At 47.1% G+C, this 16,331-nt stretch overlaps 1 protein-coding gene across 9 annotated transcripts in view; it reads right to left on the bottom strand.

Annotated features, from left to right (window-relative positions):
• ITSN1 (intersectin 1) overlaps positions 1 to 16,331 on the bottom strand; it is a 218,273-nt gene that overhangs the window by 81,238 nt on the left and 120,704 nt on the right. For all 9 annotated transcript variants that reach the window (XM_050929035.1, XM_050929025.1, XM_050929057.1 and 6 more), the window contains 2 exons: positions 4,236 to 4,465; positions 2,767 to 2,888 (listed from right to left, as the gene is read on the bottom strand). In XM_050929035.1, the coding sequence (XP_050784992.1) occupies positions 2,767 to 2,888; positions 4,236 to 4,465 (352 nt within the window). The remainder of the gene's footprint in view (positions 1 to 2,766; positions 2,889 to 4,235; positions 4,466 to 16,331) is intronic.

The following is a 16,331-nucleotide window of genomic DNA, read 5'->3' as shown; positions in this document are numbered from 1 at the left end:
TTTTTTAAATGAAATTAGAATAGTTTGCATTGTTTTAGTACTACAGTTTTAGATAGGCTTTATAGCCTAAACAAATCTTTAATACTCTGTTCTGACCTCCAGGTACAGCAACCACTCTCAGAAGTGAGTATGACAGTGATGATTGTGTCACTTATTTGTCGTGAAGACCAAATGTCTCACTGTAGACTAGTTGACTTTGGGAACCTGTTCAGACACTTTGGACTTCCCTGTCACCAAACTAATTTAGAGCTGAGTTATTATACTAAGACTGATACAGTTTGCTCATCAACTTTATCTATATCTTGCATTATAGTGAACTTTTAGAAAACTGACCATTATTCTAATCTTATCACATCACATCCACCACAATCCCTCCACTGCTGACATGACAGTCCCGGAAATCTAACCACCAGTGATCAAACCAGCTGACAATGTAGTTACCATCATAGTCCTCAACCACGATGACTACATTGAGGGCCAACAACTCTCTGACACTGCCTACTACAAAGAACTCAGACAACCCCACACCCTAATTAACCCATAAATTTAAGGATATCATCAAATCCTTCCCTCCAAACAACTCCAAGAGAAATTCTACAAACTCATCCCCCGTGAACCCCTTCCACGTGCTTCCCAAGATACACAAACAAGGGAACCCAGGCAGACACATCATATCTGGCCATAGCACTCTTACTGAAGTAATATTGGGACTCATAGAAATCATCCTCAAATCACTCAACACACAAAGGGCCAACTTCCTCCAGGACACAACCAACTTCCTCCACAAACTCTGCAACATTAACAAACTCCCTCAGAACTGCTTGCCTCAAATATGTACAAGACAGTGGACAACTCTCAGATATGCATCCCAAACATATCGCCAAACTCACCCATTTCATCCTCACCTCATAACAATTTTATATTCAACATCACCACATTTTGTCCAAATCATGGGAACACCAGGGGTACTAAATGGCTCCCCAATATGCAAAACTCTTCATGGGCCAACTTGAAAAATTTCTGGACAAATCCACCACAAAAAATCTGAAATATATTAATGATATTTTCATCCTCTGGATAGATGACAAACTCCCTCTGAGATTTCTACCACAATTTCAACAACCACCAAACATCCATTAAACTCTCTGGAACACTCCCACACCAGCACCAAGTTCCTGGACACCACAATCAGCTTCCAACAATGGAACCCCACAAACAACCATATACAAGAAACCCACAGATCACTATACCTATCTTCATAGATCCAGTAAACATCCGAAACACACCAAGAAATCTAATCTACAGCCAGGCACTCAAACCACAGAATATGCTCTGAGGAGAAAGTCCATGATATACACTATAATACATTCAAAACTGCCTTCACCAAACAAGGACATTCCAGAGAAGTAGATCGCATCATGGAACAGGCCACCCAAACAGAACCTGCTTCAAATACAGAAATAACCACTTCTCGCACTCCCCCGCCAAACTGTACAGCCCTACTTGTCACCTACCACCCCATACTGGAACCCATACAGGTATTATCAAACAACTACAACCCATATTCGATGCGGAGCCTATCCTGAAAAAAATCTTTCCTGAACCCCCTCTTCAAACCTCCAAACAACGCCCCCCCCCCCCGCCCAAACTCTCAAAGCTCATCATCAGAAGCAAGCTCCCCACATGCTAGGACACACCAAATCAAAGCAGTGACAGACTCTGCCAGAAAAACAGATGCAAAACCTGCTGCAATGATCAACACTCTCCACAATACACCTTTCAAGATCCCTGCGTTCTGCACATACCTATCACAATATATCGTTTACCTCATCCAGCGCACTAAATGCTCCAATAGCAAATCTGTGGGTGAAACCAGACAATCACTATGCTCTCAAATGAACTCACAGGAAAATGACAAGACACAAAAATGTCACATCGCCTGTGGTGAACACTTTTCACATAGTGATCACTCTATATCTGACCTCTCAGTCCTCATCCTCAAAGGAAATCTGCACAATACTTTCAAAAGATGTCCTGGGAGCTTAAATCCATAACTTTGCTAGTCACTAAAAATCATGGACTGAATAGAGACACTGGATTTATGGTTTAGCACAACAATCTATAACCTGCTAAAAAAAACCCTTTCTTCCCTGTGCCTTAGAGGTGTGTTAACAGGCAATTTCACCTTGTACGCTCCCTTGAAATGCGTGCTAACTATTTATGGTAAACTGTTCTATTTTGTATTTAGCTATGACACTCTGAGTAAGGTCTTGTCTTCATGTACAGCGTCACAGCTGCACATGTGCAACTGTACCACTGTAGCACATTAGTGAAGACACTATTATGCCAACCAGAGAGCTTCTCCAGTTGGCGTAGTTAATCCACTTCCCTGGCAGTAGCTGAGTCAATAGAAGTTCCACACCCATGAGCAATATAGTTATACTGACATAGGCCAGTCCTACACTACAGACCTAAGTTTCCCAGACTAGAAGAAGAGCTCTGTGTGAGCTCGACAGCTTATCTCCCTCACCAATAAAAGTTGGTCCAATAAAAGATATTACCTCACTCACCTTGCCTCTCTCATTATTCTAACAGCAGAGATAATAAATGATAGCATATACTGTACATTTCAGTCTTTACAATTTGCTTGTAATACTTGTGGTATATGTAAATTCAAAGTTAGGTTGAATAAAATACTGGTATAAAAATAGAAGCAGAGATGTAAAACAAAGTACAGTTTTTCAAGCAACATCACACTCTTCTTACCATGACTATGTCACCTGGCTGAATAGAGATTTCATCATGGCTTCTGGCTTCAAAAGGATACAATGCTCGATAATATACTATTTTTACATCCTCCTGAGCAGAAATAGTTAGTGGAGCTTTCTCTATATATAGAGGAAGAAAAATACATATTAAAAACTAAACAAAAATGTTTGTGAAACACTTTAGAAGAAGAGAGGTAAAAAAAATATGAGAGGCAAAGTGTTAATTATCACAATGCCCCTGAGAGGCAGAGTAAGTACTATCCCCATTTTACATAAGGGGGAATAAGCAAACAAATAATTAAACTTACATTTTCTCTCTATTTTCTCCTTTAGCACCACCTATTTAAAATAATATGCTTTTAGCTTTTATGAAACACACAGCTATTTATATAGAAAATAACTGCATTTAAAACCATGTACAATGATTTAACAATTTTCCCTGTTTTGTTTTGAAGCACTGCACTGACATAATGGATTAACTTGATCAGTAAGTTCCTGGTCTAGAGGGTCTTTATCCATATAGTGACCTTTTACAGCCTCATTAAACTGCACCTGGCAAATACTACATGGCTGATGGATAACATCTACTGTATTTATTCCCCCTTAACTGGTTTTAAGGTTTTTTCCAGACAATTTGGATTTTTGTTTGTTTTTTTAAATTGTATATGACTGCCTAGTTACATACTGCCTCCGCTTTGAAGGATCCCAAAGCAGATGTTACAGACTAGATGTGTACAAACTGTACACAGGGGTGAAGAAAGTTTTTTGAAGTGCAATTTTGCCTTTAAAAGGTGAAACATGGCAACATTATTTTATCTCATTGTTTTTAGAAATAATAGTGTGTTGGAGACAAGCACCAGTTTACAACTAAATTCGCTTCTCCAAGCTGCATGGTGCATCTCATCCAGTCCCCTTCACTCCCTATGTGACTTCTATTAAATTCCACACTTGTAGTGAGAGCAACAGCGCCCAGAAGAGATCTGTGATGCAGAGTGGACAATGTAAGCCTTAAATCATTTATTTAAACAAGATTAGTGACTTAGTTTGAATACAGAATATCCAACATACGGAATAAGAAGATAGGACATGAGGAGGGGGAATTTATGTTTTAGGACAGGGATAGGCAACCTATGGCACAGGTGCTGAAGGCGGCATGAGAGCGGATTTTCAGCGGCACTCACACTACCCGGGTCCTGGCCACCAGACCAGGGAGCTCTGCATTTTAATTTAATTTTAAATGAAGCTTCTTAAACATTTTAAAAACCTTATTTACTTTCCATACAACAATAGTTTAGTTCTATATTATAGACTTACAGAAAGAGACCTTCTAAAAACGTTAAAATGTGTTACTGGCACGCGAAACCTTAAATTAGAGTGAATAAATGAAGACTCGGCACACCACTTCTGAAAGGTTGCCGACCCCTGTTTTAGGAGCTGTATGCAATAGATTTCCTTACTCTTCCATACCTGCACTTGACCAGGGCGCCTGGATGGCTGGCTTGGCTGGCTCTTGATGTTGATGGAAAAGCTTATTCAGTTTATCTTGCATTTCCTGTTTGCCCTTATCCTCACTGTCTGTTTTCTTGATTATTTCTTCCCTTTTTGGCTTTTCATCTTCCTGAAGTTTTTTTTGCCGCTGGTGCTCTTCCTCCTGTTGCACTCGATCAAGCCACTGTTTATCCCTTTCCTGGATTCGTCTGTCAATTACAATTTTTTTTTTAAAGCAGACAAAGGGAAGTAAACATAATATTTAGTTTTCTTGTGAATATGTGATTCATGTTATTAGCTTACATAGTTCTATTAATGATGATGAGAAATATCAAGAACACCCACCACATAGCATCTCCTTACTGCTAAATAATCCCAGAAGACATGACATTTTGAAAACCCTGCCAGTAGAGCTCAGCATCTAATGAAAAAGAGCCATGCTAGTGACTCAGCCAACTAAGAGAATACTACTAAGACTACAAAAAACTACATTTAATGGAAATCAGAGTAATTGCCCAGAAAATATCTAGCAGCAGGATACTATAACAATTTGACAGTGAAGGCTGCAACTCAGTTCTTAATATAACCCTATATTTTCAGCCATGCATATGAAATCTGTGGGTTTACAATCGGAGTTCTGCAGAAGCACCTCTAAGAAGCAAACAGTGAAAAAGACAGTTACCTTTTCTGTAACTGGTATTCTTTGAGATGTGTTGCTCATGTCTATTCCACAGTAGGCGTGCGTGCTCACCACGTGCACCGCTGCCAGAAGTTTTTCCCCTAGCAGTATCCATAGAGGAGCGCCCCAGCAACCTCTGGAGTGGCACCTCTATGGTGCGGTATAAGGGGCGCTGCGTGCTCTCCCCACCCTCAGTTCCTTCTTGCCAGACAACTCTGACAGAGGGGAAGGAGGGCAGGATGTGGAATAGACATGAGCAACACATCTCAAAGAACACCAGTTACGGAAAAGGTAACTGTCTTTTCTTCTTCGAGTGATTGCTCACGTGCATTCCACAGTAGGTGATTCAGAGCTATATCTGTTGGAGGTGGGTAGGAGTTCACAAACTCTCGAGATGGAGCACAGATCTGCCGAACCCAGTGTCTTCCCTGGTCTGGGAGATGATCGCATAATGTGAGATGAACGTGTGAACTGAAGACCATGTGGCAGGCCTGCAAATGTCCTGAATGGGGACGTGGGCTAAAAAGGCAGCCGACAAGGCCAGTGCCCTAGTCAAGTGTCCCCTCACAATCGACTGTGGGGGAATTCCAGCCAAGTCATAACAGGTATGGATGCATGATGTGATCCAGTTGGAGAGCTGCTGAGTGGATGTCGGTTGATCCCTCATGCATTTGGCTGAGGCAATAAACAGCTGCAAAGACTTTCTGAATGGCTTAATCCATTCCAGGTAAAAGGCCAGAGACCATCTCACATGCAGCGTGTGGAGGCAGCGCTCCTCACTGGATGCATGGGGCTTGGGGCAGAGGACCAGCAGGAAAATGTCCTGACCCTTGTGGTAGGTGGAGACCACCTTGGGAGGAATGAAGGATGTGGGTAGAGCTGGACCTTATCCTTATGGAACACCATGTACGGGGGATTGGAGGTCAGGACCTTGAGTTTTGAGACCTGTCTAGCTGACATGATCGCAACCAGGAAGGCCACCTTCCACGAGAGGTGTGACCAGGAGCATGTAGCTAATGGCTCAAGGGGGGACCCGTCAACCAGGATGGCACCAAGTTTAGGTCCCACTGCGGGACTGAGGGCCTAACAAAGGGGAAGAGCTGATCCAATCCTTAGGGAATTGGCCAATCATAGCATGGGAGAATACAGTGTGCCCTTGCATCAGCGGGTGAAAGGCAGATATGGCCGCCAAGTGCACCCTGATGGACGAGGGTGCCAGGCCTTGGGCTACAAGGTGAAGGAGATAGTCTAAAATGAGCTGGATCGAGGTGCCACAGGGGAAACACTCCGCTCAGCTGCCCATCGGGAAAACAGAGACCACTTTGCCAAGTAGGCTTGGCGTGTGGAGAGTTGCCTGCTTTCCAAGAGGATGTGCTGAACCCCTTCTGAGCACGTCCTTTCCTCCTGGCCTAACCATTAAGCAGCCACGCCATGAAGTGAAGTGCCGCTAGGTTGGGGTAGAGGAGAGGGCCCTGGTCCTGGGAAAGCAGGTCTAGGTGGCCACGGCGGGGAGACTGCCACGCTCGTGAGGGTCTCATACCAATGTTGCCTGGACCACACTGGGGCAATCAGGAGGACCCTGGTTCTGTCCATCTTTATCTTCTCCAGAACCTTGCTGATCAGCGGGATTGGGGGGAAGGCATAGAGAAGCTGGCCTGACCAGGACAGGAGGAAGGAATCGGAGATAGTGCCCACTCCCAGCCCTCTCCTGGAACAGAACCAGGGACACAGGCGGTCCTGCCAAGTTGTGAACAGGTCCACCTGGGGAGTTCTCCATTCTTGGAAAAGTCCGTGCACCACCTCTGGGTGTAGAGACCACTTGTGCTGAGAGGAGAAGTCTCAGGTCAGACAATCTGTCCGCGAGTTCTGGGCGCCCAGTAGGTGGTAGGCCTGTAGGCAAAATGTCGTGGCTTATACAGAAGTCCCACAGCCTGAGGGATTCCTGGCAGAGGAGAGGGCCCCACCTTGTCTGTTGACATCGAGGCCATGTTGTTTGTGAGGATTCTGACCACCCTGCCTTCCAGGTGCGAGTGGAAGGCCACGCATGCCAGCCGGACTGCCCTGAGCTCCTTGACGTTTATATGCAGGGCAAGGTCCTGTGCAGACTACAGACCTTGGGTCTGAACGTCCCCCACATGGGCTCCCCACCCCAGGTCTGAGGTATTGGACATCAGCTCCACTGACAGGGGCCTGCCCCTGAATGGGACCCCACAGAGTATGTTCTCTGGGGAGGACCACCGTTGTAGGGAGGTGATGACCAGCTCGAGCACAGTGAGGACCTTGTCCATCCTGTTTGTGGCCTGGGAAAACACTGAGGTCAACAAGAGCTGGAGGGGCCTCATCCTGAGTCTGGCATGGTGAATCATGTGACCCAGGAGCTGGAGACACACTCTGGCTGTCATCACATGAAACTTCGTGACTGTGTCGACGAGCCCTTTCAAGGTCTCGAATCTGTCTGGTGGGAGGTAGACCCTGGCTAACGTCGCATTCAGGAATGCTCTGGTAAACTCTATGCACTGTACCGGGACTAACGTGGACTTGGTGTCGTTCACCCACAGGCCCAGGGTGGCACACATGGACAGGAGGAGCGCCATGTGATCCCGCATGTGATTGGGAGCTGCCCTTGACCAGCCAGTCATCCAGATGGGGGAAGATTTGGACCCCACAACGTCTGAGGTAGGTCGCCACCACAGACATGCACTTTGTGAACACCCTGGGAGCAGTGGATAGGCCAAACGGGAGGACCATAAATTGGTAGTGCTTCAGCTCAACTGTGAAACGGAGGAACTACCTGTGTTCCTCGAATATATGAATGTGGAAGTATGTGTCCTGCAGATCGATGGCAGCGTACCAATCCCCAGATCCAGGGAGGGGATGATGGAGGCCAGAGAGACCATGCAAAACTTGAGCTTTACCGTGTACTAGTTCAGGCCTCGCAGGTCCAAGATGGGCCCGAGTCCCCCTTTGGGATAAGGAAATAGCAGGAGTAGTACCCTTTGCGTTTGAACTCCACTGGCACCACTTCCCCTGCTCCTAAGTCAAGGAGCCGCACCACTTCCTGCTCTAGCAGGGCCTCTTGAGAGGAGTCCTCCAGGAGGGACGGGGGCAGAGGATGGTTGGGCAGGGTAGAGGTAAACTGGAGGGTGTAGCCCCGGGAGATGATGTTGAGGAACCAATGGTCCAAAGTCAGATGCGACCATTCCGGGAGAAAAGCACACAACCAGTTGGAGAAGGGAAGCTTTATTGTATCTCTGATGTGAACTGGTAGGTTTTCCCCAGGTGTCCTGTCAAAACTGGCATTTCCCCATCTGTTTACCCTTGGAAGACCCAGCCTGGTGGGAAGACCAGGACTGCTTCTGCGGGTGTTTCTTATAGTCCCATGACTTTTTATAAGGGGGCTTGTATTCAGAGTGGGTGGCCTGGGTGGGAGCCTGCTGTGGCTTAAACTTGGGCCTAGTTGGAGCCGGGACATAGAAGCCAAGTGTCTTAAGCATAGTGCAGGAATCTTTGAGGCCGTGCAGTTTCACATCCGTCTGTTGCACAAACAGGGCCTTACCATTCAACGGGAGATCCTGAAAGGAGTTCTGCGCCTCACTGGACAGCCCAGGCAGCAGAAGCCACGATGCCCTTCTCATGGGCACCACGGAGGCCATGGACCTTGCAGCAGTCTCCGCAGCATCTGATGCTGCCTGCCCTGGCAGCTGCTGTACCCTCCCCTCCACAAGAGCTTTGAACTCCTTCCTGTCATGCTCCTGGAGGGAGTCCTCAAATCTGGGTAGTGGGTCCCACAAATTGAACTCATACTGACCCAGGAGACCTGATGGTTCGCCACTCTTAACTGGAAACTCGAGGATGAATAAACCTTTCGCCCAAATAAGTCCAGCCTCCTTGAGTTTTTATTTTTCAGAGTAGGGGCTAGTTGGCCCTGCCTCTCCCTGTGGTTGACCGACTCGACCACCAGGGAGTTGGGGGCAGGGTGGGTGTACAGGTATTCACGTCCCTTGGCAGGCACAAAATACTTCCCGTTCTGCCCTCTTACAGATGGGGGGCAAGGAAGATTGGGTTTGCCACAAGGCATTTGAAATTTTTGCCACCTCTTCGTGGAGTGGAAGGGCCACCCTGCCCAGTACCGAGGCCGACAGGACATTGAAGAGGGAGTCCGAGGGTTCCTCCACCTCCTTGGCCTGAAGGTTGAGGCTTGATGCCACCCTTTTCAATAGTTTCTGGTAGGTTTTAGAGTCCTCCTGCGGAACAGAGGGAGGAGGGGCCGTAATCGCCTCATCAGGGGAGGGTGAGGATACGGGCACGGTACTCTGCATATTGACTGGTACCAGAGGTCCCACCACTTGGTTGCCTTCTGGACACAGAATGGAAGATGCACATCCCACCAACTCCTTTCTGGGAGGCTGGGAAAAGGAGGCTGACAGTCTTTCTGAGGCTCCGGCCACTGAGTGAGCCCCCACCGGGGGCTGCGTCAGGGTTCATGGGGCCCATTGGTACCATGGTGCAGGCCAAGGAGCCTGGTGCCACGACACATGCTGTGGCACTGGCAGAACAGGCTGTTCAGTCTGACTAACCTGTCCCATTGACTGACAGCTACGAAGTGAGGCTGGGCTGGCATATGATCTGGTACTGTCCCTGGACCGGGAGGAGTGGTGGCGTTGGGAATGGTGCCGACCACAAGACCGTGATCGCGACATGAAGGAACGGTACCACTGGTAGCAGCTGCTCCGCGATCAGCTCCAGAGGGTGGATCTGGGATTACAAGGTGCCAGTGACTGACGTCTGGGACTGCGGGAGCGGTGCTGCGGCAGGGTCCTGGAGTGAGATGACGAACGGGAACAGCGTCAACGCCTGTAACGCGATGGGCTATGGCAGCCTCTTGGAGATGAGGACCTCCGGTGCCATCTGTCTCATTCTTAACGGGGCCCACTCCCTTTGCGAGGTCTGTGGTCCCTGAAGGCAGAGCCTGGAACCCATCAGCTGGAACCCAGCCAGACAACCTGGTGGGGGTCAACAGTGACTGGTGTGGACTATGCACAGGACAGTCACTGAGCAGCGAATGACGTCGGGAACATTCCCTCAATCACAAACGGTACCGACCAGGAGGCGACTGCAGCGATTCAAGCGATGGCTTGCCTCTGGATTGGGGAGCCAACAGTGGCGGTGCCCCTGGTACTGGCAGAAACATAACGTCCTGGGCTGTTTGCAAGGCCTTCGGCATGGAGGGCACCCGGACATCTGGGGAAGCCCACGCTGACTGTGCCGGGCTACTCCATTCAACCTGAGTTAGAGGCCTGGAGGCTGTCGAGGACTGAGAACTGTTCAACGTGGGTCTAGTCTCTCCCCTGGTCTTGCTCTGGTGCCTCAAAGGAGAAGACCTCTTCTTAGCCTTCTTGGCATGCCCCGCAGACGGGGAGTGCTGCCGACTGGTGGAAGGAACCGAAGGGTCATCACACACTGATGCCGCTGTACCCGGTGCCGACTCGGAGTGGCGCATAGAAGTTAGGGTCAAGGCTGACTTGATCAGAATAGCTCGGAGCCAAATGTCTCTCTTTCTTTCTTGGTCCAAGGATTGAAAGATCTGCAAATCTTGCAGCAATCACTAAGATGGGTTTCCCCCAGGCTGCATAAACAGTCTGCATGTGGGTCAATCACAGGCATCGGCCGCCTGCAAGCGTCACACGACTTAAAGCCTGGGGCACGCCCCAACCCGCGCTCAGTAAACTAAACTACTTCAGCTACAGGTACTGCTACTATGAACGAACAAGAGTTCTAGAGGAAATCTCCAGACAAGCTGGAGCAGAGCAGTTCCAATGTACCTTTACTGGAGGCAAAAAGGAACTGACGGGGGCGGGGGAGCGCGAGCGCCCCTTATACCGCACCACAGAGGCACCACTCTAGGGGTCGCTAGAGGCGCTCCCCTATCGGTACTGCTAGGGGAAAAACTTCTGGCGTAGGTGTACATAGCAAGCACACACACACCTACTGTGGAACAGACATGAGCAATCACTCGAAGAAGAATAATGAGAGTACCAAGGACTCCTGAATGGTAAATGGTTCACTAACTTTGTGCTGGAGTTGTCAGCAAACAGAGGGGAAAAAAATTAACACCTCGGTCTTGCAGAAATCTTGGAGATCTAGAACTGCTGGTGTTCACCCTCTCAAATTGGGCTAAGATATTTCTTTATAAATTTATAGTCACAGTCATTACCGTGAAGTTACTCATTTCTGATTACTAGGTAGATTTAAATGGATATGTTCACATGTAATCTGTGCTGAGCTGGTTTTACTATGAGAATCATGTTTCGCATTGCCTGACTATTTTGAGTTTAAGATTCCAATGTTGCAAATTCAACAATATATTATTCTTTATTTCTTGTAGTTTTACACAGTTCCATTAATACAATCCACAGAAAATCATTCTAAGAGTGACAAACTGTAGAAAAAATTCACATAATTCATTTGAAGATATAAAAACCCTTGAAATTTTCAGAGCTTAAATTTAGGCACTTCAGGTTTTAAAGTGACAATACTGAAAAGTAAGCCATCGTATATCTGCTCAGGAAATGTAAGGCTATATATTTGTTTAAAAATACTTATACCTAAACAAGACAGGCCAACTAAACAAGCCTTTTGGATTGATAAATACTGCATTTCCTGAAAACACTTTTTTGTTACAAGAGTAAATCTGCCAACCCTGCAGAATTCTCTTGGATTCCCCAGGAATTAAAGATTAATCTTTAACTAAAGATTATGTCATGCGATGAAGCCTTCAGGAATCCGTCCAACCAAAATTGGCAACCCTATATAAGAGGCTGGCTCTGTGCCTTTAAAACTGCATTTCTCTCAATATGCCTTTCCTGCACAGCACTAGGCAGCCTAGACGACAGAACATTCAGAATGATTATTGCTTTAAATCAGCATGATACTTTATCTTTTTCACCCCCCACCCCTCAACCCATTGGCTTTGCATGGCTTCACAGTGCAGGAGCCATGAAAGAACTAGCCAGTCAGTCATGCTCATCCTCTGGATTAGCACCAGGGTGCTAGAGGGGAGCAAGTGGAAACTACTATATTCCTGTTCTGCCTATTGCCTAGATCAGGGTGGGCAAACTACAGCCCGTGGGCCAGATCTGGCCCCTCAGGGCTTTGGATCCAGCCTGCAGGCCCCATGACACTCTCAGAAGCAGCTGGCACCACTTCCCTGGGGCCCCAGGGTGGGAGGGCCGATGGCTCTGTGCGTTGTCCTTGCCTCCAGGCACCTCCCCCAGCAGCTCCCATTGGCCAGGAATGGGAAACTGCGGACAATGAGAGCTTCAGGGGAGGTACCTGGAGGTGTAGCAAGGGCAGCAAACATGGAGCCTTCCGCCCTCCCACCCCACAGTGCTTCCTGGAGTGGCGCAGGGCCGGGACCAGCATGCAAAGAGCCTGCCCTGGCCCCGGTGCATGCTGCTGCCACCCTGGAGCCACTTTAGGTAAGCGGCGCTGGGCTGGAGCCCGAACCCCTCCTGCACCCCACCCCCAACACCCTGCCTGCATCTTGCCCCCCAACTCCCTGCCCTGAGCCCCCTTGTACACCCCGCACCCCTCCTGTACTCCAACCCTTTGCCTTGAGCCCCCTCATACATGCTGCATCCCTCCTCTGCCCCAATCCCCTGCCCTGAGCCCCTTCCTGCACCCTCCCACAGCCTGCACTCCCTCCCGCACCCCAACCCCCTGCCCTGGCCCTGCATACAATTTCCCCATCCAGATGTGGCCTTCGACCCAAAAAGTTTGCCCACTCCTGGCCTAGATGTTCCTACTTTCCTTTCCTTACACTTTATAGATCACGTTTGTACACATCATAAAAAGTGAGCATCCCAGGCACAAATTCTACCAGCCCATCCTTTGCAAAGATGGATAAAAAAAAACACTGAACCTAATGATACTATGTCTGCCAAAAAAAATATTGCCCTCGGAGTGAGTACAGAAATAGAATTTTGCAAGGCTATTACATACACACACGTTTCCTCTGTCATTTTGCTCTTCTGGCAATTTCACGCTTGCTTTTTAACCACATGCATGCATGTGGAATTACTGATAGTTGCTGATGACAGGTGTGTCATTTATGGACTTGGCCTTTTGTATAGCACACCATTTTGTTTAATTAAGAGGACTGCAGTATTTACACCCGCGTCCTGGCAGCACAGTTAAATTTGCAAGTGGGCAAGAGCTACCTTCCAAGCCAACTAAAGACTGGGTTGATGCCTAACCAGCATAGCCACCATCACATGCTGATACGACTTGAGTCCAACAAGAATATTTTATCTTTCTGTGCAAGGTATGAAGCTACTCAGCACAATAGCTTGTGCAGGACAGCAGGCTGTGTTTAGGCCTCAGTACTGGCAGGGGCAGGAGTATTAGACTGCTTGGGATAGCAGAAGAGTTATGCAATACCAGCACCAATACATTGTTAGGAGTAAGGTGCAAGGGCAATGATAGTAAAGGGAATACTGTTTCTCCACCTACAAATACTGCCAGGGCTTTCTGACTTCCGGTTATGTCATTTAACTTCACATAGTAAAGCTGCAGCCCTTTTAGCCATTTGCTTCAAACATTAGTCTGTGTCTCTTCACTAGTGAATGATCTTGCAATACATTTAGAGTTTATTATTCAGAAATCTTGTTGTAATACTATTAGACTGCACTATATAAAAACATTCAGGGATAAACTTCTCTAGACAGCATGATGCAGCATTTAATGGTGTTAAGTGTGCTTAATTTGTTCATGGCTTGTACTGTAATCATGGATAGTAAACACAGGCAAGTCTTATCTTAGGTGGGGGTTCCGTTCCGCGGTTATTGCGTAAAGCGAAAACCGCGTATAGTCAAAATTATATCCCCAAGCCCTTTAAACCCTGCCCGCAGCTCCGGCAGCATTTAAAGGGCTCCATCGGGCTCCCCGCTGCATTTTAAATGCTCCCCCGGCCCGGCCGCCGGAGCTGCAGGCAGGATTTAAACGGCTCCGCCGCGGCAGGGAGCCTGGGGGAGCCCTTTAAATGCCGGCCCCGGCCCCAGAGCTGCGGGCAGGATTTAAAGGGATCCGCCGGGCTTCCTGTCACAGCGGGGAGCCTGGTGGAGCCCTTTAAATGCCCCCCTCCCCCAGCCCCGCTGCCGGAGCTGCAGGCAGGATTTAAAGGGCTCCGCCAGGCTTTGGCAGCTGGGCTGGGCCTGGCATTTAAAGGGCGTGGAGCTCCATGGTGGCTGGAGCCTGGGGCCCTTTAGTTCGCCACAGGGGCTACCAGCCACTGCTGCAGCTGGAGTCCCCTGGGTGATTTAAAGGCCCTGGGACTCCCAGCCACATGTGGTGCCCCAGGACCTTTAAATCTTGAGGCCACCACCCCACCCCCAGCTGTTCATGTACAGTTGAAACCGCGCATGTTAAATGCGCATAAGTTGTGAGAGACCTGTACTGCTTTAGCTGGAAAGCTGTGAGTTTTTAATGATGTTATTTAGTACAATGGTTAACACTTACCACTCAAAATCAAGTTTGATATAATTGATGGGGATGGGATCCGCAGAGTATAATGGCTTTATAGAGGAGCTGCATGATTCACCCACCAGTGGGAATTAAAGGTCTAACTGTTAGCAGAACCAATGCACTTCTGCTCCATGTCGGAGGACAAGGCGAAAGGGATATGAAGAAATTAAGATGCTTCCTGCAGCCAAATATGCAAGGGAGTTTGACACAGACATAGACCTTGCATAGAAGCATAGGAGCTGTTGGAGCTCTGTTGCCTATGGAAAAAATGATTCTTCCCTTACCCTATCATCACAGATTTTTCTAGCGTGGGATTTGGCCCTTAAATCGAATTAACAAGTGGAAACAGACTTTAGCTATTTTCTCTCCCTAAAGTGCAGACATGGTGTTGAAGGTTCTTGTCCCAAAAGCTATGGCCAGTTCTGGTCATATTATTCAAATACTTTTCTTCTCCTGCACAATCTCCTAAGGCTATGTCCACACAGCAAAGAAAAACCCATGACTGGCCCATGCCAGCTGACTCAGGCTCACAGGGCTCAGGCTGCAGAGCTGTTCCTTTGCTGTGTAGACCTCTCAGTTCCCAAGTTCTGGGACCCTCTCACCTTGCAGGTACTGTCCCAGACTCTTCTGCCAAAGAAACAGAATTGAGTTATTCGTGCTATGCTCAGTGCATAGTTGTCATTTCAAATAAAGTCAAAACAAGTTAATATAAACTTGGGGTTGTGGCTGCTAGGTCCTCATTCATCCAAAGGTTAGGTGCACATGCTGATGAATTTTAAGTTATTCTTTCTCTGATTTAACTATACATGCAGAGTAAACTGCAATTTAACAAACTACTCAAAACCCCATCCCTTTCCCACAACAGTACAAAGATGTAGGATGTCTCCTGCTAACTACAATAAAAGCAGCAAACACTCCCACTACTTTATGATGTGTAGATGTCTCTCAGAGCTTATTTATTTACTTCTCACCTATTCTCTAGCTCACTCTATTTATATTCCATTCTTTTCTCTCTCTTGTATATTGTTGTCATCTTTTCTCTTCCATTGAAAGGGAGTAGGAGATTATACTGGCAGGTTTAAAATATTATCCAAGAAACAAATCAGTCATTTTCTATTTACTTATTATTTTGACCTTTTTGACAACTTTAGGGTGCAATGTTAAGGTTGGTGGTGGTAAAAGCCAGGTGGCGCAAGCAAATGATTAATGATTATGTAACTGTGGGGAATCACATGGAATCCTCAACTGTTTGTCTCCAGACATACTCATTAGAATTGCATGGGGCCTAGAATTTCCATCTCCTGGAAAATTTTGGATTTCCAAAAAATGTTTCTTTCTGAATCAGAAAAAGTTGGATATGCAGTATTTTTCTTGGGAGGGACATTTCAGAAGAACCAACATGGAATTTTTCAACATTTTCTGGTCTCAGCTCTCCAGGCTCTAAAGTCGGAGACCACAATTCCCAAGTTCTAAGCCAGCCTGGCTGCCAGGGAAGCAGGAAGCCTGGGTTGGCAAGATAGCAGGCACATCAGACAAAATGTGTCAATTTCATTGAATCAGCATTTTCTGACAGAAAACTCTTCTGTTGGAAAATTTTCAACCAGCTTAGTACTAATATTAGAGATTTTTGAAGAGATGTAGCACATTATGTAAATAAGTTGAGGCTTTTAACTGGACTCCATTAACACACTTTCAATGTTAACGATTTTTTCAAAAGCCTTTTGGTCACAAATTTGATTTTCAGCAAGATCCTGTTTTTCACCGAATTTTCAAATTGGTTTGAGTGGGGAAGAAGGAACATAGTTAGATGACTTGCCCCAGGATCCTCAGACAGTCTGATGGCCTAGATTATGATTTAAGGCCTTTCTAGCTAG

Source organism: Gopherus flavomarginatus, chromosome 1 (genome assembly GCF_025201925.1).
Source record: "Gopherus flavomarginatus isolate rGopFla2 chromosome 1, rGopFla2.mat.asm, whole genome shotgun sequence".
Taxonomy (NCBI): domain Eukaryota; kingdom Metazoa; phylum Chordata; order Testudines; family Testudinidae; genus Gopherus; species Gopherus flavomarginatus.
The sequence above is the reverse complement of the archived record's forward strand: the minus strand, read 5'-3'. Positions and strand labels throughout refer to the sequence as shown.